The sequence below is a fragment of the Euprymna scolopes genome, chromosome 3 (genome assembly GCF_053919585.1).
Source record: "Euprymna scolopes isolate OS-2025 chromosome 3, ASM5391958v1, whole genome shotgun sequence".
Taxonomy (NCBI): Eukaryota; Metazoa; Mollusca; class Cephalopoda; order Sepiida; family Sepiolidae; genus Euprymna; species Euprymna scolopes.
In genome coordinates, this window is record NC_136484.1 from 420,423 (window position 1) to 447,829 (window position 27,407).

Sequence of the window (27,407 nt, forward strand, 5' to 3'; positions counted from 1 at the left end):
ATATCAAAGATTGTCGAGGAAATAGCCAGGTATAATGTTTTCACTATTCTTGATCTTAAATCAGCATACCATACAATCCCCATCAGTAAGGAGGATCGTATATTTACAGCATTCGAGGCGAATGGTAAATTATACCAGTTTACTCGCCTGCCGTTCGGGGTTACTAATGGAGTAAGCGCCTTCCAAAGGACCATTGACGACATTGTCAGCAAAGAGCAATTAGTAGATACTTTTGTCTATGTGGATAATGTTACTATCTGTGGAAAAACCTAAAAAGAGCATGACTATAATCTTCAAAGATTTTATGAGGTTGCTAAACAGTACAACATCACGCTTAATAAAAAAAAAAGCATCGTTTGAGTCTCAACGATAACATTACTTGGGTACACTATCAAAAACAACCAGATATCACCCGACTACGAACGTCTTAAACCTCTACTTGAGATGCCACCTCCTCTAAATCTAAAATCACAAAGACAGATTATTGGGATGTTCTACTACTACAGCAAATTTATCCAGAATTTTTCAGAGAAAATATTAGCACTAAACCGCAATAGAGAATTCCCGTTATCTTTTGTGGCATTGGACTCTTTTATAAGACTGAAAAACGACTTGAAAGATGCTATGCTGGTAACGGTTGATCCAGAAAAAGAATTTATAGTAGAAACAGATGCTAGTAACAACTGTATTGCAGCTACCCTTAATCAAGAGAATCGTCCGGTTGCATTCTATTCCAGAACACTACGCCCTAGTGAAACAAAACATCACGCAGTAGAAAAAGAAGCAGCTGCTATTGTTGAAGCACTGTGTAAGTGGCGACATTTTCTCCTTAGTAAACACTTTACTGTAATTACGGACCAAAAAAGTATTAGCTTCATGTTTGATAATACCAGGAAATAAAAAATAAAAAATGAGAAAATATGCCGTTGGCGCAGTGAACTGTCACAATTTAAGTTTAGCATCATCTACCGTCCTGGTAGAGAAAATATTGTCGCTGATACGTTTTCCCGAATATCTGCTCTCACTTATTCCTTACAAGATCTTCGGGACCTACACTGTAAATTATGCCATCCAGGCATTACCCGACTCTTCCATTTTTGCAAAGAAAGAAACTTTCCTTTCTCCCTTGATCAAATAAAAGGAGTAACTAATTCGTGCTCGTCTTGCCAGTATTTAAAACCCAAATTCTTCACCGGTAACAAAGGAACTCTCATGAAAGCAATAGTACCATTTCAGCGATTAAACATGGATTTCAAGGGACCACTGCCTACGTCCACACATGGTAACAAATACCTACTTACGATAATCGACGAATACTCGCATTTTCCTTTTGCATTTCCATGTAAAGATATGACAAGCTCAACTATCACACAATGCCTGAATCAACTATTTGCGATATTTGGTATGCCCGATATGATTCACACAGATGGAGCGACTGATTTTCTGTCGGAAGAAACGACCAATTACTTACATGGGAAAGGCATTGCGACTTTGAAAACGAGTAGATATCACCCGGAAGGCAATGGTCAAATTGAGAAACTAAACGGCACACTATGGAAGGCCATACAAGTAACCTTACATTCTCGTAAAATGAGACTATCCTGCTGGGAAAATATTTTACCTGATGCTCTACATTCTATTCGATCATTGCTCTGCACAGCTACGAATGCGACCCCTCATGATAGACTATTTAAGTACAGCCGTAAATCCACTTCTGGTACTTCTATTCCCCTATGGGCAAAACCAGGCCACGTATACGTCAGAGATCATATTAGGTCGAGTAAAAATGACCCCCCGGTTACACCTGCGACGTTACTGGAGATCAACCCTCATTATGCCCAAGTACGACTACCTTCAGGCATCGAAACTACCGTCAACGTCAGAGATTTGGCTCCCAACACAATTAATGGAGACAACACGTTAGAGAATGGTTGCATGCCACCTGTGAGTAAGCCAGGGAGTGAAAAAGAATGTATACAATATCCTGAACATATATAGAAGAAAACACCCGTGGGGAACCAGTTGAGAGCGAAATGCCAACCGAGCCGCTGCGTAGATCTGGCAGAATACTGAAATTTCCTGAGCAATACAAGGACTTCATTACTAAGTAAGGCACGAAAAAAAAAGTTTAAATTATAGACAAAAAAAAAAAAAAAAAAGTTAGAGAAAAAAAAAAATAATGAAAAAAAAAAAAAAATAAAATAATAACGAAAAAAAACTTGAAGGGGAAAGTGTAATATCCCTAACCCCTCATCCCTTGAATGAACTCTTCCGTTAACTATAAATGCTGCGTAATTAACGCTGTTTGTGACTTGCTTTCTTTTGTGAATAAAACCTTGTCAAAGGTAATCGGCTCTTCATTTTTCACTACACCCCCGTGTGCTGCTCAGAAGGTTGGCACCTGGTATTCGCTGGTAGCAGATTTTGCACTGATGCAGAACGCAGGTACGCGCCGATAGAAGGCAAAGCAGCTGCAATCGCATGGGCGTTAGAAAAATGTCCTGCGTTTGTTATGGGTTGCCCATATCTCATAGTGGTGACGGATCACGAGCCACTGAAGGGCCTGTTTGGTGATAGAGATCTAAGCAAGATCCAGAACCCTCGACTGTTTAGATTGAAGGAAAAAACCGAGATACCACTTCAACATTCAGCATACAACATTGTCCTGGGAAATGGCATAGGGGGCCCGACGCTTTCTCTCGTAACCCACGGCCATGATGAACTCCTTCCTTGACGTATTTCCCTTCCAGCCTTCCAAATCAGACACTTCAGAATCCGAGAACCTCAATAGCATAGTTGAATCTACTGCTCTCATATCAACATTTGAGTACAATGACAACGTAGCAATCACATCACCAGGTACCATCAAGGCAGTAGGACGTCATGACCCACAGTACCAGAGGGGCCGTTCCAGCAGATTGTCCACTTCTTTCTCGAATCCTTTTTGTATTTTTCCTCGCAGTGTTTTCTCGTAGCAGCTTACTTTGTTTCGTAGTTCCTGAGGTCCGGAGATCCATTTCCATTCCACCGTCCACCTCTCACCATCGAACCTCGCCAGGAAATCCTCGTCCTCGATGCAGCAAGCCGCTGGTTTTTGTGTTCTGATATTTGTATCACCTTCCACTCCTGCCATTCCTACTGCGCTGAGGCGTCAAAAAGTTACTTGGCCACATCTCAACGTAGCACCCTCCCCCCAGTTGGGTGATCGCACTTACACCTAAAATCAGATCAACATCACCAACCAGACGATCCAATACCAGGGCTCGTAGTCCAATAGGCACACCTTGCACCAGTACTTCCGCTGTTGTCTCTCCCAGGCATTTATCCTCCCTGCCATCCACAGTCTTAATACTCCTGGCTCCGCTCCATGATCTAGCGACATTCTTCATTACCAATGTCGTGGTGCAGCCTGAGTCAACAAGGGCCATAGCTCTCTTCCCACTGACTACTACCGGTAACTGAGGCAACATTTCATTGTGCGCCATTTCCACATAGAAGGTGGCACCAATGGCGCAATGACTCACCTTCACTCATTCCCGTGCAGCAACGCAATAGCGGCTAATGTGCCCCAATCGTCCACATTGGTAGCAGACAAACCCCCAGTCTCGGCTCTTTGCAGTCTGTTAGCAGGTGAGGACCCTGGCACTGGAAGCACTTGATGGCACGCCTCCCCTCCTGTCTCCTCGCTGCCTGTCTCTCGTCATTCAAGTGGGGCCTCATGCACTTATTTCCACACACAGCTGCAGCCACGATTGGGCCCTTGACATTCTTGACTAGGACTCTGGCGTGGACCAAGAGATCGTCCACTTCCATCGTATTGATCTCAGTTATTCTCTGCATGTTTGCAGAGATTTCTTCTGGGAAGCCATTCACTAGGTATAGCTTTACCGTCATTTCCAGACTCCCCCCCATGTAACCAGCCAATCCTGCCAGTCTTCTGATCTCTGCAGCAAAGACGTCAACAGACTCGCCAGTTCACCTCAAACTTGCAAGCTTGCCGAGTGCTTCAAATGGACTCTCAGCAAAAGCCAATTTCAGTCTTTGTGTAATGTGCATCCAGGAGACAAGCACCCGCATGTTTGTGTGTTGTGTGGGCACGTAAGAAAGACGGACGAAAAAGAAAGACTTACCTCGGGGCCGGCTCGGCGTCGCCGACCGAAAATAGAGAAAGAAAAATCAAGATGGCAGCCGCCGTCTTTTGTAAAGGATGATATCTCGCAAAGTCACATGAATTCTCGCAATATGTAAATTTAGCCGGCCTGCAATGGCCGTAAAAGCGGGTGATTGAAAGACGTTGGGAGAGCAATGATTGACTTGGTCGGGAATCGTGTTGCTGTTGCTTCTCATGGCATGTGGGTGTAAGCATATTTTACCGTTGTTGGGACCGTTCTGAGTAACCGATTGTTGGGTCCGTTCTGAGTAACCGTTCGTGTCCATCTAGGTACCTTGCTAGTTGGATTCCGTGCAGAACCGGTGTTTACTGGTTATTAAATTGCTTTACGTTGCTGCAACATTACACATCTACAGAGGGCGCAGTACTTCCAAAGGATTTTCCTTATACATCTACAGAGGGCGCAGTAATTTTAAAGGACTTTCCTTACACATTTTCTACAAGTTATTTCGGCTATTTGCCCTCTAGGACTATGACAGAGTCGAAATTCGACTTAAAGCTCATACCCGGGTTTGACGGGTCCACGTCCATTGTCGACTGGGTTGAAAGGGTCGAGCTGACGTGCGACCTTTGTGAGGTAAAAAGGGTACACACTGTGATTGGCTGGGGGTACCTTGAGTGTGTATCAGCAACTCAGTGTTGCCGAAAAGGGAGATGTCACCACAATTAAAGCTGCGCTGTACAAGGCATTCGCCATGGATCCTTGTACGGCCTATGAAAAATTTGCTTCCCAAAAACTTCCTACCGGAGGAAAGCGTGGACGTTTTCTTCGCGGAGTTAAAGAAACTCGCAGTCCTATTCGTTGTTCTTTGATTGCATTCCTGTTACAACCCCACTCCCCCAGCGAGTGGTACATATTGCATTGGGGGCTTTACCCACACGTCCTCGCCCACTTTAATGGTTGCTTCTTCACCCTCAATTCCTACCGTTTTGTTGCACGTATGCCGCCACTTATATGCAAAGATGGCTCTATGAGGCACAGCTGTCTCATCTTGTCTGGTTTTCGGTGAGATGTTGTATCAAAATACTGCCTCCATGGGTGAAATGTTGCTTTTTTCTGCAGCAGCATTGATAGTGCGATGATTCCTCTCCACTATCCCATTGCCACTCGGCCGATACGCGGCCCTAAAAAATTGCCTTACCCCCCACCTATCACACACCTCTTTAAAGGCTTCTGATAGTTCCTCAACCGGCCCTCTTTCCAAAAATATTTCTTCAATGAACCCTCCGATCGCCCATGCAGCGTCTGCCTTGATCTCTATCCATATGGCAAACTTCCCCAGTCCACAGTCGACCAGTGACAGATACAGCTTATGGCGATAATGGGTCACATCAATGGCCAATCGCTTCCAGTACTCTGCAATGTGTAACTCTCCTGCTTCGTGTCTGGATGGTCCGGGGTCTATCGATTGACACTCCTGACAGTGCTCCACTACCTCCCTAACCTCCTTCTTGGTGGTTTCCGGGTAAACCTCTCTTGCCAGGAATAACGACCGTTCTCGACCAAAGTGGGGCATTTCATGTAACTTTTTAACTTCCTCCCCTGCACAGCATACTGAGGAAACCTCCTTTCTCTCTTGCAGCCAGGCCTTCTTTACCCATGTCATCAAATCCGCCTCATTCTTTTCTGATGGGATCAGCACTACAGATACCTTCAACTGGAATTCCGCTATCAAATCTGCAAGTGCTCCAAGCCTGCGCTTGATCAGCATTTCTGCAGCACCTCTGGTCCTAACTCTCTTATCGCCAGCTACTGCTGACCTGATTCATGAAACTACCGTTGCCGAATCGGATTTGATTTCAATCGTTTTCAATCCCCACTTCAGGGCCAGATTGAATCCTTTCATAGCGGCCTCCAGTTTAGCTACGTTTATATGGGAATAGTCGTTTTTCTTCCTTAACCACACCGCATCTTCCACAGTTACGCCTCTCATCTCTAATACAACACCCAATGCCAGACTGCTGGCATCACACCAAATCACCCCGCGTCTCTGCCGCTGACGTACCATTCCTCATTTTACTGGGTCTTCTTTCATCACTCTCGCAATAATTTCTTGTAGCATGTTGTGACCTCCTTCCTCACACGGCCCTCCCAGCCATCAGTGCCCATTTGTCGTTTAATAAAACTGAACGCTATCCTGAGCCAGTCGGTGATTGGATAGTGTCCCACCAATCTCCCGCAGACCGAGAAGAGTTCTCGTTTTGTCAGGTTGGTTCCGATTTCGGGTATGGCATTCCCTCCTCTAATGACAAGGCTTCCTTTGCCATCTCAGCATAGTTTCAACCCAAACACCACTTCTCCATCCAGGGACTCCGCTGGTTTTGCAGTCAACCCATACCTCGCGACATGACCTCCCATTTTCTCTGCTGTCACCTCTGCTTCCTCCACGAGAATGTCGTCAATGTACGAACTAGTGGCCTTGTCCACTGTACAGTCTTTACTCAGCACCGTCTTCAGCACGGCAGTCATAATTTTTTGGGCTGAGCTCAGCCCAAAGCCTAACCTCATCAGGCAATACAACTTCCCCTTGTACTGGACAAACAGATGTTTCCAGAGTTTTTCATCTACATGGATTTGGAGATAAGCCGACTTCAGGTCGACAATCTTAGTGGCCTGCTTCATCCTCCTCCATTTTTTCATCACCTCTTCGCATACATCAATCCCCTTTCCAGTGTGGCAGGCTACATATCTGTTTAATTCTCTGAAATCCAGTACCGGTCTAACTTTATTCTTTGTGGGTTAAACAACCGCCAGTAATGGTAGCACTCATTTTTCTTCCCCTGTCCACGGTTTCAGAATTCCCTCCTCTATCCACCTCTCCACTTCTTCCTCGAATCCTTTTATTATTTTTCCTCGCAGTGTTTTCTCGTAGCAGCTTACTTTGTTTCGTAGTTCCTGAGGCCCGGAGATCCATTTCCATTCCACCGTCCACCTCTCACCATCGAACCCTGCCAGGAAATCCTCGTCCTCAATGCAGCAGCCTCTGGTTTTTGTGTTCTGATATTTGTATCACCTTCCACTCCTGACATTCCTACTGCACCGAGGCGTCCAAAAGTTACTTGGCTCCCTCTCAACGTAGCGCCCCCCCCCAGTTGGTTGATCGCACTTACACCTAAAACCATATCAGCATCACCAACCAGACGATCCAACACCAGGGCTCGTAGTCCAATAAGCACACCTTGCACCAGTACTTTCGCTGTTGTCTCTCCCAGGCATTTAACCTCTCTGCCATCCACAGTCTTAATACTCCTGGCTCCACTCCATGATCTAGCGACATTCTTCGTTACCAACGTTGTGATGCAGCCTGAGTAAACAAGAGCCATAGCTCTCTTCCCACTGACTACTACCGGTAACTGAGGGGGCCAAGTAAAGAATAGATACCCTGTAGCAGGGTTGCCAGACTTTTAAAAATATTTAAAGCCAAATTTTGCAGGAAAAAAAGCCAAAAAAAGCCAAATTCTAAAGCGAAACCACAATTTTTAAGTAAAAAAAAGCCAAAAAAAAAGCCAAATTGAAAATTAGAGAAAAATTGACTATATTGAAGTTTTTAACTCCTATATTGGCTGTATTTTTTTACTATATTAGTTTTGTAGTATTTTTATTGACAAAGATGTTACCTATGAAATTGAAACTGAAAAATATACCCCCTCCGAACACATTTTTAAGTAAAAAAGGCCAAAAAAATGCCAAATTGGAGATTAAAGAAAAATTGACTATATTGAAGTTTTTAACTAAATTCTGCAGTTTTTCCTGTATTAGTTTTGTAGTGTTTTTATTGACAAAGATGTTACCTACGAAATTGAAACTGAAAAATATGCTCCCCCTCCTCCTCCAAGCATATTTTCGGTTTTAATTTAACAGGGATTGGTTTTTATAATCTCATTACAATAAATTATACAGTTTAGATATGTTAAATATTATACAAGAAATCATTGAAGAATATTTAGTATTATTTTAATATTAAATAATTTAAGGAAAAGTTGGTAAATTTGTAAATGAGAACTTTAGAGGACCCCCCCCTAACGAATAGATCTACTTTTTTAAACAATTACGTTTGTATATCTTAGAAAAACCTGTGTATTTTCAGATTTAGAGTGAGAGATCAGTCTCAGATATAAACATAGAGTGATCACCCATTTTAACATGATAGCATTTTAAGGGCATATAACCAGAATTTCATCTGCGAAAGGAGATATACAAGATTATTAACTTAAATTATTTAAATATAACATTTTCACATGTTATTTTTCTTTAACATCCTCCAGTACGATTTAAAAATATATAGACTTATGTTTCACAGTGTGAATTTATTTATCTAAATATATTTTTTAATTCCCTTAAAAATATATCAAAGAGGCTACGGTTTCAATTTCATAAAGAAGGACTTTGCATTAAGAAAATAAAACAGAGGAAAAACACAAACATTTGACAGTCAACATCTTCAATATAGCTGAAAAATGTGTTCAAAATACTTTTCATTAATTACTATCACAGATTGGATATAACGACAAACACAAAAATCATGAGAGAATGAAGAAGTGAGTTGGGCTTTTACATAAATAAGGTTGAACTCATTCAGTTTATTTATAGAAAATATAAAAAACATCAAAACAAGAATAAAACGAATATTGAATTAAAACACAGCTATGAACATAAATGTTTGTGATAGTTCATGTGAATAGAATGTCAGAGCAGAGGTAAATGTGGTAGAAAGGTAACAGAAATATAACTTGTCCAAAAAGTTCAGTTTTTCTGATTTGTTTATATATACATGAAAGATGCAGAATCGCAAGTCTGTAGAATTGAATGTATTTACAATAATTAATGGAACATTTTCAAATGGAGTAAAATGACATTGTATAAAAGGCACATATGAACATATATATTATTTATAACAATGCAAAAGAACTTATTTAAATTTGGTCAATGGTAGCAAATAGAAACACAATTCTTCCTGAAAATAAAAAGTAATAAGTTGAAAATTCATGGCAAATAGTGGAGAACTTCTTCTAAATACTTAATTTCATCATTATTTATGGTTTCTTCTTGACTATAAAGATTATCACTGTTGTGTAGCTGTATCATTTTAGTTGTGCATATAAAGTCTTTGCAACAAATTCCATTATATAAAAGGTAAGAACGAACTTTTACAATAGCATCCAGTACTTTACTTTGCATTCTGTTACGAGGTTTTGTTCTGATAGCAGTAACTAAAGAAAACATTATTTCAACAGTTGCATTACTTGCGGGGGTTATTAGGCATGTTAAAGCATATGCTGCAAGTTCCTTAAAATGATCATGTTTAGCCACACCTTGCCAGAATTTAAGAGAATCTGGGGGGATGCCATTCTCTGCAAAATACGGTTCTTCACACCATTCTACCAAACAAACCTTTCTGTATTGTGCCTCGATAATAGAATTATTTTCCATAATATGTTGAAATGGCAAATCTTCAAACTTTGCTCTTAATCTTTGATTAAGAACTTTGCCCGGGTTTAAAAATGAGAGCCCTTTAAATATGTTGACAGCGTCAGGAAGTCTTTTTTCTACTTGATGTAAGGCTTCTTGTAACATAGCTTGACATCTCAATTTCACTTCTTTTATTTTTTAGTTTTTGTTCACTTGTGTGCCAGCAGTTAATGTAAAGTTATTAATTTCTTGAATGAACTTGGCACTAAAGTCAACATTTTCTAATGTTTTATATGTTCCATCTTTGTTCAAAAGCCTTTCGTATAAACTCTGGTGATGCATCATCAATTCTTTCGACAGTTCATGTGGATCACTGTTTTCTTGTTGAAATGTTGAATTTATTATTTCAAATTCCTGGACAACAGGAGTTGCAAACAAAAAATAAAAATTATTTATCCTATCTGCCAGCATTTCTTTTAAGAGACGACATTTGTATTTTGCACTAATACTTAACTTTGCTTCACAAGTGCTAAAATAACCTAATAATTCCTCCCAGTTCATCAAAATGTTATATAAAACTTTGCCTCTTACTAGCCATCTTGTTTTAGATAAAGTTTGAAATGGAAGAGAAACATTTCCTTCGTTTACAGGATTCATTATTTTAAATAAACTCTTGAATTCTTCTCGTCTAATGGCACTATTACTGAACCATAATGGCACTTCAGTTAAAAGAAAACCAACATTAGCAGGCAACTTTGAGAATGCATGTTCGATGCAAAGACTCAAAGAATGACAGATGCATTTCATCTGCATACAATCTGGTGATTCAGTCTTAATTCGTGACCACACTGAATTTTTACTGCCAACCATAGAAGCTGCGCCATCACTAGAAAATCCTATACAGTTTTTAAGAATTTGGCCAAAATCAGTTATTTCTTCAACTATTTTGTCAAACAAAACATGTGCAGTAGTTTCAATTAGTAGATAAAGTTAGGTCATCAGAGCAGGTACTACACTTTAATATAAGCATTGATTGACAACGGGGACAGATTACATAAAAAAGATGTTTATAAATGTTTGTTTTTTTACGATTATGACATTAGTAACCATTTGGAGTTAGCATCTATTTAGTATTACGCATGAAATATGAAGAAAACACTTAAAATGAGTAAACATGTGAGTATAATCGACATATTTCTAAGATGACAGCATAATTGAAAGGTAGTTGGTTATTATCTTAGACTCCACATCTACTTACTATTTTTACTAGTGCCATTTTTTCCATACCATATTTATTGGTATTTGTCAATCATATTCTTAAAAGAATTATGTCAGTCATCAGAAGACCAAATTTAATCAGGGGTTTGGAGGTATCAACTTAAAATATCTCTAAAATATTGATAAATTTAATTTTAGTCATAACTCTAAAACTAGACTGTTTCCAAGAACAATCTATGCGTTATTATTAAGGCAAATATGTCTATTAATCCAAGATAGTTAGAAAATCTATAATTATTGACTTTTAATGAAACTTTTGGGACTACTCAGGAAAAAGTATATGAATACTTAAAAAATATTCATTTTAAATACAACTTTAAATAGCTATAGTTATAAGTTTTCAAATTTCTATAAATTCAAAATAAATTGATTCAATTAATTTCAAAACACTACTTTTAAAGAATTTCAAACGAAAAATACAAGAATTAATTATTTCAGAGGAAATATACTCAGTGACCTAATTGGCAGAGACAAGGCGCCAGCACTAAAAAATGTCCCCAAAATGGTTTCATACTCAACTGTGAACTCTTTGAAAGGGTCCATATAGACATTTAGTAAATAACTGTGAAACCGGATTAAACATTTAGGTGTGATATTCCCTTAGTGCGAGAGGGTGGGGTGTGGTGGTGGAGGCGGCTTTATTCTTTAGAAAAAAGATTTTTTCCTGATATGACAAATGCTAGTAGGACTGTTTTCCTCATGTAAATCCATGAATGGGAGTGGGAGGTCAAAAGTTTTTTTTTAATCTACAAGTTTTGACATCCAACCAAATGTTTAAATTACTTTATTATAACTTTTTCTTTAATAATCCATATTTAATAAATATTTATATAAAATTATCAGAAAAAAGCCAAATTTGAAGCCAAAATTGAAAAAAAAGCCAAACAAAAATTTTAAAAGCCAAACTGCTTTAAAAAAAGCCAAATTTCACGAATTTGGCTTTAAAAAAGCCAAGCTGGCAACCCTGCCCTGTAGCAGACAACGACGCCGCGCACATTTCAACTAACACCGGTGATTCGACCTTGACATTGGCACAAGCACATGGCGTCGGTTGTTTTTAAACACGTCAAATAGCAAACATGCTCGAATATTCACCAGCATTTTAAAAAAAATATTCGTCCAAATATGGACGAAGTAAAGAATAGATACCCTGTAGCAGACGACACCGCCTGGCGGTGCCAGGCGCACAATTCAACTAACACCGGTGATTCGACCTTGACATTGGCACAAGCACACGGCGTCGGTTGTTTGTAAACACGTCAAATAGCAAACATGCTCGAATATTCACCAGCATTTTTTTAAAAATATATTTACAAAACCTTTGAAGATTTAAAAGAAAAAGTATATATTTACAAAACATTTTTTTTAAAATAAGTAACAAAACGAACGTATTTAAATAAAAGATATTTAAATAAACGGGTGTCTCTTTCTGTTTTGGATTTTTGCGACCAAGATTGATTTTTATGTGCCGTGTTTTTTTTTTTTGGGGGGGGGTCTGTGTGCGTTTTTAAGACAATTCAATATTTATTCTTTAAAACATTAACTTTAGCGACAATTAATATATTTTCAAAATAATATTTTTAAATATTACATTTTTACGAATATTCGCAAGCAAGATTTAAAAAAAAAAAAAAAAGACGAGGTGTTTTTTGTTTTTTTTTCAATTAAATTATAAACTTTATTTGAACTTTCAACAAACTTTGGTAAAACTATACAAACACCGTGACAGCGAATTAACCCTACCCCTAACCCTAACCCTAACCCCTAACCCTAACCCTAACCCTAAAGTTTAGGGCCTAAACCTAACCCTAACACTAACCCTAACCCTAAACCCTAACCCTAACCCTAACCATAAACCTAACCCTAACCCTAACGCTGTCACGGTGTTTGTATAATAATACCCAAACTTTTACAGACATAAAAATAGACTTTATGGATATTTTATAATAATTTTTTAAAAATATATTTAACGAAAAGTTTTTTTTTTATCATTTCATTGTTGAATAAAATTTCAAAGTAATAAATGGTGAAAAAAAAATATCTCGAAAAGAAAAAACACCTCGTCTTTTTTTTTGTTTTAAATAAAACTTTAATTTTAAAATTTCGATGTTTGAAAAACAGTCCATAATATATATTCCATTATAAAAGTTCTATTTTTGTTTGATAAAAAGAATAAAACAGTTAATAAATAATAAAAAAAAAAACAACAGTCCATTAAGTTCAAATAAAGACTGTTTGAATAAAACTTATAAAAAAAGGTTCATTCTATACGGTTTTGGCCATTTCTTTTTTGTGCATTTTTGATACAATTCAATATTTATTTACAGTGCGATGTATGTCGGTGGTCAGTGAAGGAGAAATCCTTTTAGGCCGAGGCAATTTTTATGCATAATAAAATCACAAGTATAAACAATTGAGATAAAAAAAATATATTATTTTATTCACATCTTTTTATAACTTTTATTTTTATAAAGATGAAATGTAGTATCACAAGATAGAAATCTTTTTATAATTTTTATTTAAAAAAAAACTGTCTGTAAAAGTTTGTTGAAAGTTCAAATAAAGTTTATAATTTAATTGAAAAAAAAAAACACCTCGTCTTTTTTTTTTTAAATCTTGCTCGCGAATATTCGTAAAAATGTAATATTTAAAAATATTATTTTGAAAATATATTAATTGTCACTGAAGTTAATGTTTTAAAGAATAAATATTGAATTGTCTTAAAAACGCACACAGAACCCCCCAAAACACGGCACATAAAAATCAATCTTGGTCGCAAAAATCCAAAACAGAAAGAGACACCCGTTTATTTAAATATCTTTTATTTAAATACGTTCATTTTGTTACTTATTTTAAAAAAAAATGTTTTGTAAATATATACTTTTTCTTTTAAATCTTCAAAGGTTTTGTAAATATATTTTTTAAAAAAATGCTGGTGAATATTCGAGCATGTTTGCTATTTGACGTGTTTACAAACAACCGACGCCGTGTGCTTGTGCCAATGTCAAGGTCGAATCACCGGTGTTAGTTGAATTGTGCGCCTGGCACCGCCAGGCGGTGTCGTCTGCTACAGGGTATCTATTCTTTACTTCGTCCAAAAATATATATTTACAAAACCTTTGAAGATTTAAAAGAAAAAGTATATATTTACAAAACATTTTTTTTTAAATAAGTAACAAAACGAACGTATTTAAATAAAAGATATTTAAATAAACGGGTGTCTCTTTCTGTTTCGGATTTTTGCGACCAAGATTGATTTTTATGTACCGTGTGTTGTGGGGGGGGGTCTGTGTGCGTTTTTAAGACAAATCAATATTTATTCTTTAAAACATTAACTTCAGCGACAATTAATATATTTTCAAAATAATATTTTTAAATATTACATTTTGACGAATATTCGCTAGCAAGATTTTTTTTAAAATAAAAGATATTTCAATAAATGGGTGTCTCTGAGTGCGTTTTTAATATATTTACAGAACTTTTTAATAACTATTTTATTCTTTTTATCAAACAAAAATAGAACTTTTATAATGACATATATATTATGGACTGTTTTTCAAACATCGAAATTTTAAAATTAAAGTTAGTTTTATTTTAAAAAAAAAAAAAAGACGAGGTGTTTTTTTTTCAATTAAATTATAAACGTTATTTGAACTTTCAACAAACTTTTACAGACATAAAAATAGACTTTATAGATATTTTACAATAATTTTTTTTTAAATATATTAACGAACAGTTTTTTTTTATCATTTCATTGTTGAATAAAATTTCAAAGTAATAAATGGTGAAAAAAAAAAATATCTCGAAAAGAAAAAACACCCCGTCTTTTTTGTTGTTGTTGTTGTTGTTTTAAATAAAACTTTGATTATAAAATTTCGATGTTTGAAAAACAGTCCATAATATATATTTCATTATAAAAGTTCTATTTTTGTTTGATAAAAAGAATAAAACAGTTAATAAAAAAAACAAAAAAAAACAGTCCATTAAGTTCAAATAAAGACTGTTTGAATAAAACTTATAAAAAAAAGGTTCATTCTATACGGTTTTGGCCATTTTTTTTTGTACGTTTTTAATACAATTCAATATTTATTTACAGTGCGACTGCGATGTATGTCGGTGGTCAGTGAAGGAGAAATCCTTTTAGGCCGAGGCAATTTTTTATGCATAATAAAATCACAAGTATAAACAATCGAGATTAAAAAAATATATTATTTTATTCACATATCTTTTTATAACTTTTATTTTTATAAAGATGAAATGTAGTATCACAAGATAGAAATCTTTTTATAATTTTTATTTTTATTAAAAAAAAAAACGCACTCAGAAAGACACCCATTTATTGAAATATCTTTTATTTAAAAAAAAATCTTGCTCGCGAATATTCGTAAAAATTTAATATTTAAAAATATTATTGGAAAAATATATTAATTGTCGCTGAAGTTAATATTTTAAAGAATAATTAAATACATATTTAATTGTCTTAAAAACGCACACAGAACCCCAACCCCAAAAAACACGGTACATAAAAATCAATCTTGGTCGCAAAAATTCGAAACAGAAAGAGACACCCATTTATTTAAATATCTTTTATTTAAATACGTTCGTTTTGTTACTTACTTAAAAAAAAAAAAATGTTTTGTAAATATATACTTTTTCTTTTAAATCTTCAAAAGTTTTCTAAATATATTAAAAAAAAAAAAAAAAATTGCTGGCGAATATTCGAGCATGTTTGCTATTTGACGTGTTTAAAAACAACCGACACCATGTGCTTGTGCCAATGTCAAGGTTGAATCACCGGTGTTAGTTGAAATGTGCGCCTGGCACCGCCAGGCGTCGTCGTCTGCTACAGGGTATCTATTCTTTACTTGATGCAACTAAGGCAACATTTCATTGTGCGCCATTTCCACATAGAAGGTGGAACCAATGGCGCAATGGATCCCCATCACTCGTTTCCCTGGTCCCGTGCAGCAACGCAATATCGACTAATGTGCCCCAATCGTCCACATTGGTAGCAGACAAACCCCCAGTCTCAGTTCTTGCAGTCCTTGAGCAGGTGAGGACCATGGCACCGGAAGCACTTGATGGCAGGCCTCCCCTCCTGTTGCCTCGCTGCCTCTCTCTCTCGTCATTCAAGTGGGGCCTCATGCACTTATTTCCACTCACAGCTGCAGCCACGATTGGGCCCTTGACATTCTTGACTAGGACTCTGGCGTGGACCAAGAGATCGTCCACTTCCATCGTATTGATCTCAGTGATTCTCTGCATGTTTGCAAGATTTCTTCTGGGAAGCCATTCACTAGGTATAGCTTTACCGTCATCTCCAGACTCCTCCCCATGTAACCAGCCAATCCTGCCAGTCTTCTGATCTCCGCAGCAAAGACGTCAACAGACTCGCCAGTCCACCTCAAACTTGCAAGCTTGCCAAGTGCTTCAAATGGACTCTCAGCGAAAGCCAATTTCAGTCTTTGCTCCACTGAGGCAAGGTCTCCCTTATCTTCATCGCGCATCTGCTGGTAAATAGTGAGGACTTCCCCCTCTAAATAGAGCGGCAGCAGGGTGACCACGTCTTCGATTTTTTGCAACCTTGCCACCATCTTTAATTTTACAGCCATTTAATTAGGTCACCCTCTCCAGTGAAGGGTCTCAACATCTGAGTTGAGAGTATCCAGTCAGCCATGTTAACCTGCTTGACTCGTCGAAATAGCTTCTAGGGTTATAATCAGGTTCCGGGGTTCGGGGAGGAGTGAGTCACTCTCTCGACAACAACACGGTTCTGCCCGCTTCTTTTTCAATAGACCACACCTGGCCTCTCGCCACCAATGTCATACCACACAATCCGAACGCCAGCAATACAAAATTCTTTTCAAGAGAAGATGTTCACGGCTCTTTTCTCTCTGCCCCCCCCCCCCGGGAATTTTTCCCTGCTTTTATATCCTCCTATCTAGAAAAAAAAAGAAAGAGACAGGAAAAAAAAAATAGCTTCTCCCATCATGCTCTGTCTTCCCAAGATACCCTTCACCTATAAAAATGCGCTGGCCATCCTTTCCTTCTTCTTTCCCAAAGAGCGATGCAGATATGCCCGGTACATTTCATTTTTTTTCTTCTTCTTTTTTAACCATATACCCCACAAATTTCTGCTCTTCATCCTCTAATTTTAATGTATTATAACATTTTCTTATATATCAAACAAAGGGAGACAATTTCCTAGAAAGCGGCAAACTACTCTCAAGTGATTATTATTTTACCACAATCACCGCCACATCGAAAAGAAGTAAGATGTAATGTGATGTCCTTAAAATTACTAAACAAATAAATTAGTGAGTTTACAAGTCTAATTGATGAGGGGGGTTTATGACTCAAGTGGAATGATGCAGGATTTGTGGGCTAGTTGTGTGTTTTTTTCACAGAGTCGTTTACAGTTCTTTTAGGGGGTACTTCATGATTCTACTTAAAGAACTGACTTCCTGGCTGAGCTGGTGTTGGCAAATCCACAGTAATGTGCATTTCCTGATCATTGTCTCTAGGGGTTAGACTTCCGGGTTGGGTTGATGTAGGTACGTACATCCCTGGGAATATTCTCTTGTGGTGATACATTATGGCCTCTGCCCTTGGGGACTAGATGCTTAAGTGAGACAGTTGCCTCACTACCATCTGATTTTCTAATGTGGGCATATTGTGGATTTGCTTCTATCAGTTCGACCTCATCAACCAGTGGTTTGTGTTTGTTGTTCCTAGGATACCGTTTCATCAGTACTTTCCCAGGGTGACTTAGCCAAGCAGGTATGGTGATCCCAATGGTTGAGCGTCTGTTAAATTTGAATAATTGTTCATGTGGTGTAGCGTTGGTTGATGTACACAGCAATGAACGACTAGCATGCAAAGCTTCAGCCAGGACTTCTTCCCAGCGTGACTCTGGAACACCTTTAGTTTTTAAAGCTAGAAGGATTGACTGCCAGATAATGCCATTGTACCTTTCCACTTGGCCATTGCCTTCCGGATTATATGGAGTTGTTCTACTTGTGACAACTCCATGATTGTGTAGGAAAGTTCTTGTTTATTGGAAAAAGAATGAAGATCCTCTGTCGCTGTGTATCTATGCCGGCATGCCAAAGATAGAGAATACATTGGATAGGCAGCTGTTGACAGTTTTGGCTTCCATGTTTGGCCAGGCATAAGCAAAGGTAAACCTGGAAAATTCATTTACAATGGTTAGTAAATATTTGTTCCGAGATGAAGAAGCTAGTGATCCCTTAAAGTCAATGCTTAGGCGAACAGATGGCTGAGTTGCTTTTAGATGTAAGTTAGGTGGTTTGTGGAAATTCGGTTTGATAATGTTGCATATTTAACAATTAGCGGTCACTGTGCAGATTTCTCCAACTGAGTATGGCAAGTTTCTACTTTGAATAAAGTGTGTCATTGTGGTTACACCTGGGTGACATAGGGATTTGTGTAATGCTAACAGTTTGTTGTCCGTAAGTGTAGCACAACTTGTTCCGATGAGAGTGTCTGCTGCTATATTCTCTTTTCCCTCTCGGTACTGGATGTCAAAACTAAAAGATGCAAGATTGATTCTCCAGCGCAGTATCTTCTCATATTTTATTTTGGCATGATTTTGTGTATCAAATATGATTCGGCCAAATTTTTGGTCTGTTTTTAGAATGAAGTGCCTACCAATTAAGAAGTGTCTCCATTTCTCGACAGCATCAACTAATGCAAGAGCCTCTTTCTCTACTGATGCATAGTTTAATTCACTGCCTTGTAAAAATCTTGAGCGAAAGGCAACTCGTTGATTCTCCTGACTAAGTATAGCTTATATAGAGTTGTAGGATGCATCAGTTTCCACAACAAACATTGGAGCGTCGCTAATTGCAGTTAGGCTGGCATTTATCAGGTCAGTTTTCAGTGTCTGGAAGGATGTTACAGCCTCGCCTGATAATAGAAAGATTTTTGTGGATTTCAGATTTTTAATTTTGACCGAAAACCTACTCATCCATTTTGCATAATATACAAACTTTCCAACCACACATTCCAACGACGTTGTATTTTGGGGTGCTGGTAATTCTACAAGTATTCATAGACGTTCTGGGTCAGGCTTGATGGTTCCTTCAGATATCCGGTATCCCAAATGATCAATTGTTTGGGTAGAGAATTTGCACTTCTCATTGTAGGTCCAGTTATCCAGTCTGGCAGCCCTCTGGAAACACTGAAGATTAATTTTGTGTTTTTTCAAGGTAGTGCCACAGATGATCAAATTGTCAGCATATGCCTAAGTTTCCTGTGAACAATGTTTTCCAGTGAATTCATCCATTTTCCTTTGGAAACAAGCAGTCCCATTAGTCACTCCAAAAGGCATCCTAGTAAACTGATACAGTTAACCCCCAGACTGGAAAGCAGTATAAGGCCTGTCATTGGAATATAAGGGGATTTGGTGGTATACACTTTTCAGATCTATTGTACTGAAGTATTTATACTGTGCAAATTGGTTCACAGTGCTTTCAATGTTGGGCATGGGGTATGCATCTAGCAGTGTATATTTATTGACTGTTTGAGAATAGTCAATAACCATTCTTTTTTTATTGTTACCATCCTCTTTCACGGCCAATGGTTGTGCCCTCCATGGGGATAGACTTGGCTCAATAATCCCCTCCTTAAATAACCGTTGTGTCACTGAGTCAATGAACTGCTGGTCTAGCTTTGAGAATCGCTGTGGTTTGGTTGCGATAGGGTTGCAATTTTTGGATAAGTTAGCAAGATGGTTGAGAGTGTAGGGCCGTTACTATTTGATATCAACTTAATAGCATCAACAATTGCAGCTGAATGAGTGCTAGAATTGCCTGAATGGCACAATTTGGAAAAATGTCCGATTTTCGAACATTTACGGCAAGTTACTTGCCTTGCTGGACACTTACTACATGGGTGGTGTAGATTTCCACAAAACCAGCATCGTGGCTTTGTAGCGGCCAACATGGCTTCCATAGCTATCCCCTCTTCTCTAGCAGCAGCAGTCATAGTATGTGCGGGAGAATCTTGCTGGACAAAGGCAATAGCATTCTTTTGAGCAAGGTCGAGAGACTGAGCTTGACTAAGCATTCTGTAGGTCTAGTGTCCTATTCTCCAATAGCCTCTGTCTAATAGGATTGGACTCCAGACCATTGATGAACGCATCCCAAATAGCCTCTTTCTTATAAACTTCAGCTGTGACTGGTTTGTAGTTACAGTCTTTAGACAATTCGCGCAGAGCTTGTAGGAATTGGTCAATAGATTCATCTGGTTTCTGGCGCCGACTAGACAGGAGAAGATGTGCAAATATTTTGCTTGTAGGCTTAACGTAAACATTCTCCAGTGTCCATATAGCCTCTTCGTATGTGTCACAATGTTCTATGTAATCATACACAGTCTTGTCTATGTTGCCTAACAAGACATTCAATTTATCCAGTGGTAATCCAAGCGTTTGAATAACGTCCAAGTAATTGTTGAATGTCCAGTACAAAAACTTTCGCTCTTTAATGACACCTAGTGAATTAGCATTCTGGCTGAATCATTCTGGTTTCAATACCCTATCCATTTGAATAAATTTGTTTTTAATAAGTTTTGAATAACTTCTAGTCGAATAAATTGTGGCGAATTACAAGAATAAAGAATACCTTTAGGAGATTTAGGTTTTATTCGGCTAGAAGAATACACGATACATATACAAGATGGTGACTCGGTATATCAAACAAAGGGAGACAATTTCCTAGAAATGGGCAGGCTACTTTCAAGTGATTATTATTTGAAACAAAAATGTAGTAGGCAAAAAAAAAAAAAAATACAACTAAAAACAGACAGAAAAAAAACTCGCTTCTCGCAGACACGTGGGTCGTAAACAAGCACGATCTACTTGCCAGAATCACCTACACAAAATCTGCAGAATGCTCCCTCTCCTTTCCAGTGTCCTGCCTTTATAGCGGCCAGGAATGACATATTTGCATAATCGCGCAAGAGCAGATGTGATTCAACGATAATTACATTGGGTAAACGCTAATAAAAGCCCATGGACGCCATCTTGGAACTCACTCTTTCGCTCAGCCCAAAACAGACGTATCCGAGGTAAGCTCTCTATTTCTCATTTTGGTTACTGCTAATTCTGCTACACTCCCCCCTGATCTCATGATCACAAATGGGGCATGGGGGCAGTTGTCTTTGTCAGGTACTTCTTCGAAGAACCGGAGACAGCACTTCCTCCTTGTCATCTTCCTCATTACCACCGTTATTGCTGCCAGCCTGTTCCATAGGCGGTGTTTCACAATCAGGGCAGGGACAGGGGGGCAGTATCCGTCTTTGTCGGGTACTCCTTCATAAAGGCAAGACGGGTGGTCCCTCTTCGGCTTCTTCGGTATGTGCATTATATGGCTCTCCATCGTCCTGCATTATACTCTCTGCTCGTTCAGAAGACATTGTACCGTCTTCCTCTTCCTCCGATGTAAGAACATAATGGCGAGGATGCAGATCTTTCACGTGGCGAGGCACACCATCCACAAAAATCGATTGAGGGCTGATTACCTTGGTCACCTCACCCTTGCCGAGCCTCGTGGTACATCGATTTTGCGGTCTTTTGACCCACTAGCGATCTCCAACCATGGTAAGAGCTGTCCTTGGGATCTGCGGACGCAATTGCAAGATTGGTCTCCTTTACTCGAACTTCGTATCGATAAATCCTGTTGGCAGACGCAGTGAAGGGAGATGTGTCGTCTCTTGGTGTGATGTTATACCAGTAGACAGCTTACTGTATGAAACAGCGCATTCTAGCCGCTATTCGTTTCACTGTACGGTGACATTGCTCCGCTATGCCATTCCCGGCTGGAGCATACGCACAACGGAATCGCAAGTGAACTCCCCATTTACATGCAAATGCTTGAAATGCATTGCTGCAGAAAGCCGTGCAATTGTCTAAAAGGATTTCATGCGGCGAGCCACGCTCGAGGAACACTGTTTCCAACTGATGGATAACGCTTGCCGAGTCCTGCCTTGCCAATTTCCTCCAAATGGAGAAACGCGATGGACCACAGTCTGTTAGAGTTAAAAAATGGAAGGTGCCATAATGCGTGATATCCATTCCAATTCTTTGCCAATTTTCGTTAACTTCCAGCTTTCCCTTTTCCCACCTGACTGGCGCTGAGTCAATGGACTGACATTCCTCATATTTCCGTATGACCATTTTAACGGTTGCTTTTGTCGTGGTTGGGCAACTTCTCCTGACAAAGTAGGTAGTGCGTCGCACCCCCGGATGTCCACTACCTTTGTGAATAGCCATGATTTGACTCTCATCCAGCTCGTCTGTGTGAACCGCACATATCACCGGGTCAAGCCCGTTTTTCTTTTTCATTGCCTCAAACCATGTCTGTGGTACTCATGTCAATCGGTCAGCAATGTTTCGTGCTGATGGAACCAGCGTCATGTCCACTGTCAACCCATACTCTTTCACGAGCTCCTTTAGAGTGCTTAGTCGCCTCCTAATAAGCATCTCGCTTGCTGCTTTGGTTCGCACTTGCGCCTTTCCAGTTAGCGTGTCCGAGACCCAATGGTATACGCAGACAGAATCTGTCTTTATGTGTAGCACTTTGCTCTGCCACTGTAGAGCCAAATTGATACCTTTCAATACGGCATCCAGCTGGGCTAAGTTGATATGTTGAGAGTCACCTTCAGGTCGCAGCCAACATGCATCCTCCAACACAGTTTTGCGCATCTCCAATTGCTAGGGAGCTAGCATCGACCCATACATTCAGCTCTTTGCCATCCACACACCAATTTCCCTGGACCGGATCGTTCCGCTGCACAGATTCCAAGGTTCTAAACATTATACGATGCAGTACGGCGTCCCTTGCTTCATCATCCCAGCCCTTTGTTACCAAACTTGCTCTCCTTCTAAGTATTCTACAAGCTACACGAAGCCAACCGCACACCGGAAAGTGCCCGACAAGTCGACCACACAGGGAAAACATTGTTCGTCGCGTAACAATGCTGGGAGCCTCTGGAATTGCATTTCCTCGCTTCCACCGTAGTTCACTGTGTTCCATCCAGACCGCCAATCCCAGCACCTGTGCACTGTCCTTCAACCGCTCCGTGTTCTTGCACTCCAACCCGAACTGTGCTAGGTGTTCTCTTACATGGGTCGCGGGCACCACGTCCACATTGACAAAAATGTCATCGATGTAAGCAGATGCTGCGCGACTTACAACTTCTTCCTGAGACAATACTTCGCTGACAATTGCTCTCATGATCAGGGGAGCCACATTCAAACCGAACCCCAGATGGGTCAGGCAATATTTTTTCCCATCGATTTCCACAGTCTGGTATGGCCACAGTGTCTCATGGACCCGGACTTGTAGGTATGCTCTCTTGAGGTCCAGTAGAGACACGTTAGCACCTTTTGGTCTCCATTCGGGCAGCTTAGCCGCACCAACATCTGCGTTGGCCGTAAACGCGTCTACGTAATGATTTAGCTCCCGGTAGTCTATTACCGGGCGCACTTTGGCTTTGTTCTGCTGCATCACAGCCATCAGGGGAATTAGGCCTTTGGGAGGTCCCAATTTATCCTCTGGGTATGACACGAGCCAACCAGCTATCCAGGTGCGGAGCTCCTGCGTGTATTCTTCACGGATTTCTGCCGGCACTGGGTATTCTGACACTCGATTATGTAGTCTTTCAGGGGGGGTGGTCCTCAGACCACTTCCACGATGCAGTCCACGTTCGGTTTTGATGATCAAAGGTGGCGGTGAAATCTGGTTCATTAATAGAAATGGCTGCACATTTAATATTTTCCCGTCGCCCAGCTGCACTGATCCTCTAGGGTTGACAATGACACCGCCCAGAGCTTTTATGGCATCGATCCCTAGAAGTAAGTCAAACCCCAGCAGTTTGTGTGTTTGCCACGCACCACCAACACATCGATTCTGGCAGACACACCTTCGTCAGTGGACACAGAGACCGCTCCAACACCGCAGCATGCATGGGACATTCCACCAATCGTTTTGACATCTACGTTCGTTTTTCTCCAAGACCGACACCGGTCTGCATGTAAAATAGTCCTAGAGCATCCTGTATCAATAAGCGCCAAACATTGCGTCCCATCAACGTGGATGCTTATCACCGGGAGCGTCGTGCTCGCATCTTGGTGGGGAAGGAAACTGGCGCTTATGCGTCCTCCCCTTGCTCGTTTCCCCGAGCAATTCCGAGCCCAGTGTTCACTCTCACCGCAACGGTAACACCGTGTTCCACGTTTTCGACAGTCCTTTGCAAAGTGGCCTTTCGTATTGCACTTGAAACAGGTCACACTAACAGGAATATTCTGGGCCCTGTGGTTGTTGGATGAGCGTGTGGCCGCAACCACATCCTGATTGTGTTCCCCAGTCGTCGTCAAAATTCTTGCTCTCGACATTAGTTCCCCCATGGTCACGACTTTGATGTTCAGCACTTGTTGAAGAGCAAATGAGATAGCGTCAGGGAACCCAGTGACGAAAGTCGATTTTGTGAGTCTCTCTAAGCCATCTCCTGTGAATCCGACCAATCCAACCAACTGCCTGATTTTGTTGGCGTAAACATCCACACGTTCGCCAACCCATCTAACCATAGTTATTTTTCTGTATGCTGCAAATGCGTCGTCGGTAAATGCCTCCTTTAATCGGGCCTCAATCTGGTCTATTTCTCTTTGATCGTCCTCCTCCATTTCCATGTAGAGGGCCAGTGCATCACCTTCCAGATATAAAGGTAGCAGACTCGCTACATCATCCACCTGCTGAAGTTGTGCGACAAGTCTCACTTTTTTCAGCCACGCTACAATGTCTCCCTCGCCAGAGAACGGCTTGATAATATCGCTGCTTCTCGCAGACACGTGGGTCGTAACAAGCACAATCTACTCGCCAGAATCACCTACACACAATCTGCAGAATGCTCCCTCTCCTTTCCAGTGTCCTGCCTTTATAGCGGCCGGGAACGACATATTTGCATAATCGCGCAAGAGCAGACGTGATTCAACGATAATTACATTGGGTAAACGCTAATAAAAGCCCATGGACGGCATCTTGGAACTCTCTCTTTTGCTCAACCCAAAACAGACTATCCGAGGTATGCTCTCTATTTCTCATTTTGGTTACTGCTAATTCTGCTACATTCAGTGCCGTGCTTAGGAACATTGCGGCCCCCCCCCCCGCAAAATGCGCTTTGTGGCCCCTACCGTCCCTACCGACACAATTCATCTTGCGCACCCGCCCCCCCTTCAACATACTGAACCCACAATGAATGGTACTTTAAACAGAATAACATGCTCTTGAAAGAACGCAGATATTCCGTAATCATGAAAAAAACCCCGAAGAAATCGAAGAATTGGTGTTTTGCAGCTAACCTTTTTAAAACCATTAGTTACTTTTTAGTAGTTCGCAGCTATTTTTATAGTCATTTAGGGGCGTTTGGGCTCTCAATCTCCTACCAGTTTTTTTTAAGGGATTTTCAAAAAATGTCAACCCAAATTTTAAAACTATTTTGCTACAGAAAGTTAGATATACTGTCCAAAATTAGAGTTTAGGAGTGTATTTCGAAAAGTGTTGGTATGGTGGAGGGGGGGGACGAATTAAATCCAAACAACATTAAAAGTAACCAAGTCATTTTGAAATGTCTCGATCTAGGAGAAAGTCATTAAACACTAAAAAGCCTCTACATCCCCAGTCCCCAGATAGATACAAACTTAATAACTTATTAAAACATGCATTAATTTTTTTGTTGTTAATTTATCTCATACTTTTAGCGTGTTATCTGGTTAAAGTATTTCACTTAAAAGATAATTAATAAATGCGCTATTGCTGCAAGTGCAATGCTGCATTAGGCGTGTCCAAAAAATAGCATTTTTATCCCCCCCCTCAAGTTTAAACGTTTAGAAAAAAATATTAAAATTGAAAAATACTACTTTATAACCAATTCAATTTAAAGAAAAGAGATTAAACTTTAAAACAAAGAAAACCCCCCCAAATCACCATTAAGTATTTTAAAATTTAAATTACAAACGTAAATATTACAAATTCAAATTTGTCGCCATTTTGCATTTTTTTTCGTAAACAAGCAGAGAAAAGTTAATAATTTTGAATAACCGTCGATAAATGATATTACTTTTTTTAAATAGTTACATCAATCACTAATAAGAGAGACTGTAGTAATTATTTACTTACTAAGCCGTAATTATACGTAGTAAATATCAAGTTAAACATGAGGTGTCATGATGTTTACTTTCTTTCTCCGGGGGGGGGGGGACTAATGTGCATACTCACACATGCATATTTTTTTAAAGAACAAGAGCTCCCGGCTACGTATGTGCCAAAGATGTTCATTGGTTCATTTACTCAAGTAAATTTCTTTCATTTTCTCATTGAGCATTTCTTTTTGTGCATACTAAAGCAACAGATTCAAATCGAAAGAAAACTTTGGCCAGTGTCGAAAAAATTAACAGTAAACTGTTTTAACCAAAATTGAAAATGGAATCGAAGAAAATTTATTTACCTACCATCTTTATGTTTAAAATTTCACTTTTCTGGCTTTCACTGTGGCGAACTGCTGTACTAAATTCTCTGTGTCAATTTCTCGGCTTAGTTCATGTTCAATGCTTATAACAGATAAGCCAGTCAGTCTTTCCTGAGACATTGAGTTCCGAAGAAAGTTTTCAATTAGTTTCAGTTTAGAGAAACTACGTTCACAGGATGCCACTGTAATTGGCAATATAGTTACAATTCTGAGTGCAACAGCTAGGTTGGGATATAAATCGACAAGTGTGTGTTTCATTATGTAATTTATACATTCAATGGCGGAAAATGTAATGCACTTTTTATTGTCCATGAGATTGACGAAATTGATAATTTCTCTCTCAAGTTTCTCACAATCAATATCAGCTTCTCCAATACCTTTTGCCAAAGCAGCACAACTGGACGGCAACATGTCTGATGTTATTGCTGATTTCATGTTACTTGCGCTACACAAAAACCCGTACTTTGTTTTGAAATCGTTAATATTTTTAAAACGTTCCTGGAGACTTTGTGAAATTGTATCTACAAGTGGATAGAAAAATTCTCGGCGAAACACTTCTTCACCAGTCTGATGATCTGACTCATCTGACGATTCGTAGCTGAAAATACATATTTTTTTTCTTCTCCTTGGTTCCGGATAGGCACGATCTACTTCAAGTTCATCAGCTAATTCTTTTGCTTTCCCTTCAGCTATTGCCACTCCTCCATGTCTGTACTGTGAAACAAATGACATGCCAGCCTCGATGTGAGAAATTTGGTCATTGATGCATATTGAAGGACTCTGTAGCGCTTTGCTTATTATGTTTATTTGAAAAAGCAAGTCATACCATGTAATCAATATGTCTGCTCTTCCTGAATCAGTTTACTAGATTGTAAATCAATAGAGTTGCCTGACCGTTTATCATGCCACACCATCATGCATTCCTTATGATGAGTTGATTGTTCATGTGTCTTCAGAGTTTTTGACAGACGGCTCCACAGGTTACCAAATCCTTGGGCCGAA

At 39.4% G+C, this 27,407-nt stretch overlaps 3 protein-coding genes across 3 annotated transcripts in view; 1 reads left to right on the top strand and 2 right to left on the bottom strand.

The window, feature by feature from the left end:
• LOC145252697 (uncharacterized) overlaps window positions 1-27,407 on the top strand; it is a 109,541-nt gene that overhangs the window by 45,502 nt on the left and 36,632 nt on the right. The window lies entirely within an intron of this gene.
• Window positions 19,942-22,056, bottom strand: LOC145252509 (uncharacterized). Its single transcript, XM_080112018.1, has 2 exons — window positions 22,032-22,056; window positions 19,942-20,372 (listed from the first exon to the last, which is right to left on the bottom strand). The coding sequence occupies exons 1-2, from the start codon at window positions 22,054-22,056 to the stop codon at window positions 19,942-19,944; spliced, it is 456 nt and encodes a 151-aa protein (XP_079968144.1).
• LOC145252513 (zinc finger MYM-type protein 1-like) lies at window positions 26,400-27,137 on the bottom strand. Its single transcript, XM_080112033.1, has one exon. It carries the CDS (start codon window positions 27,135-27,137, stop codon window positions 26,400-26,402), a length of 738 nt encoding a protein of 245 aa, XP_079968159.1.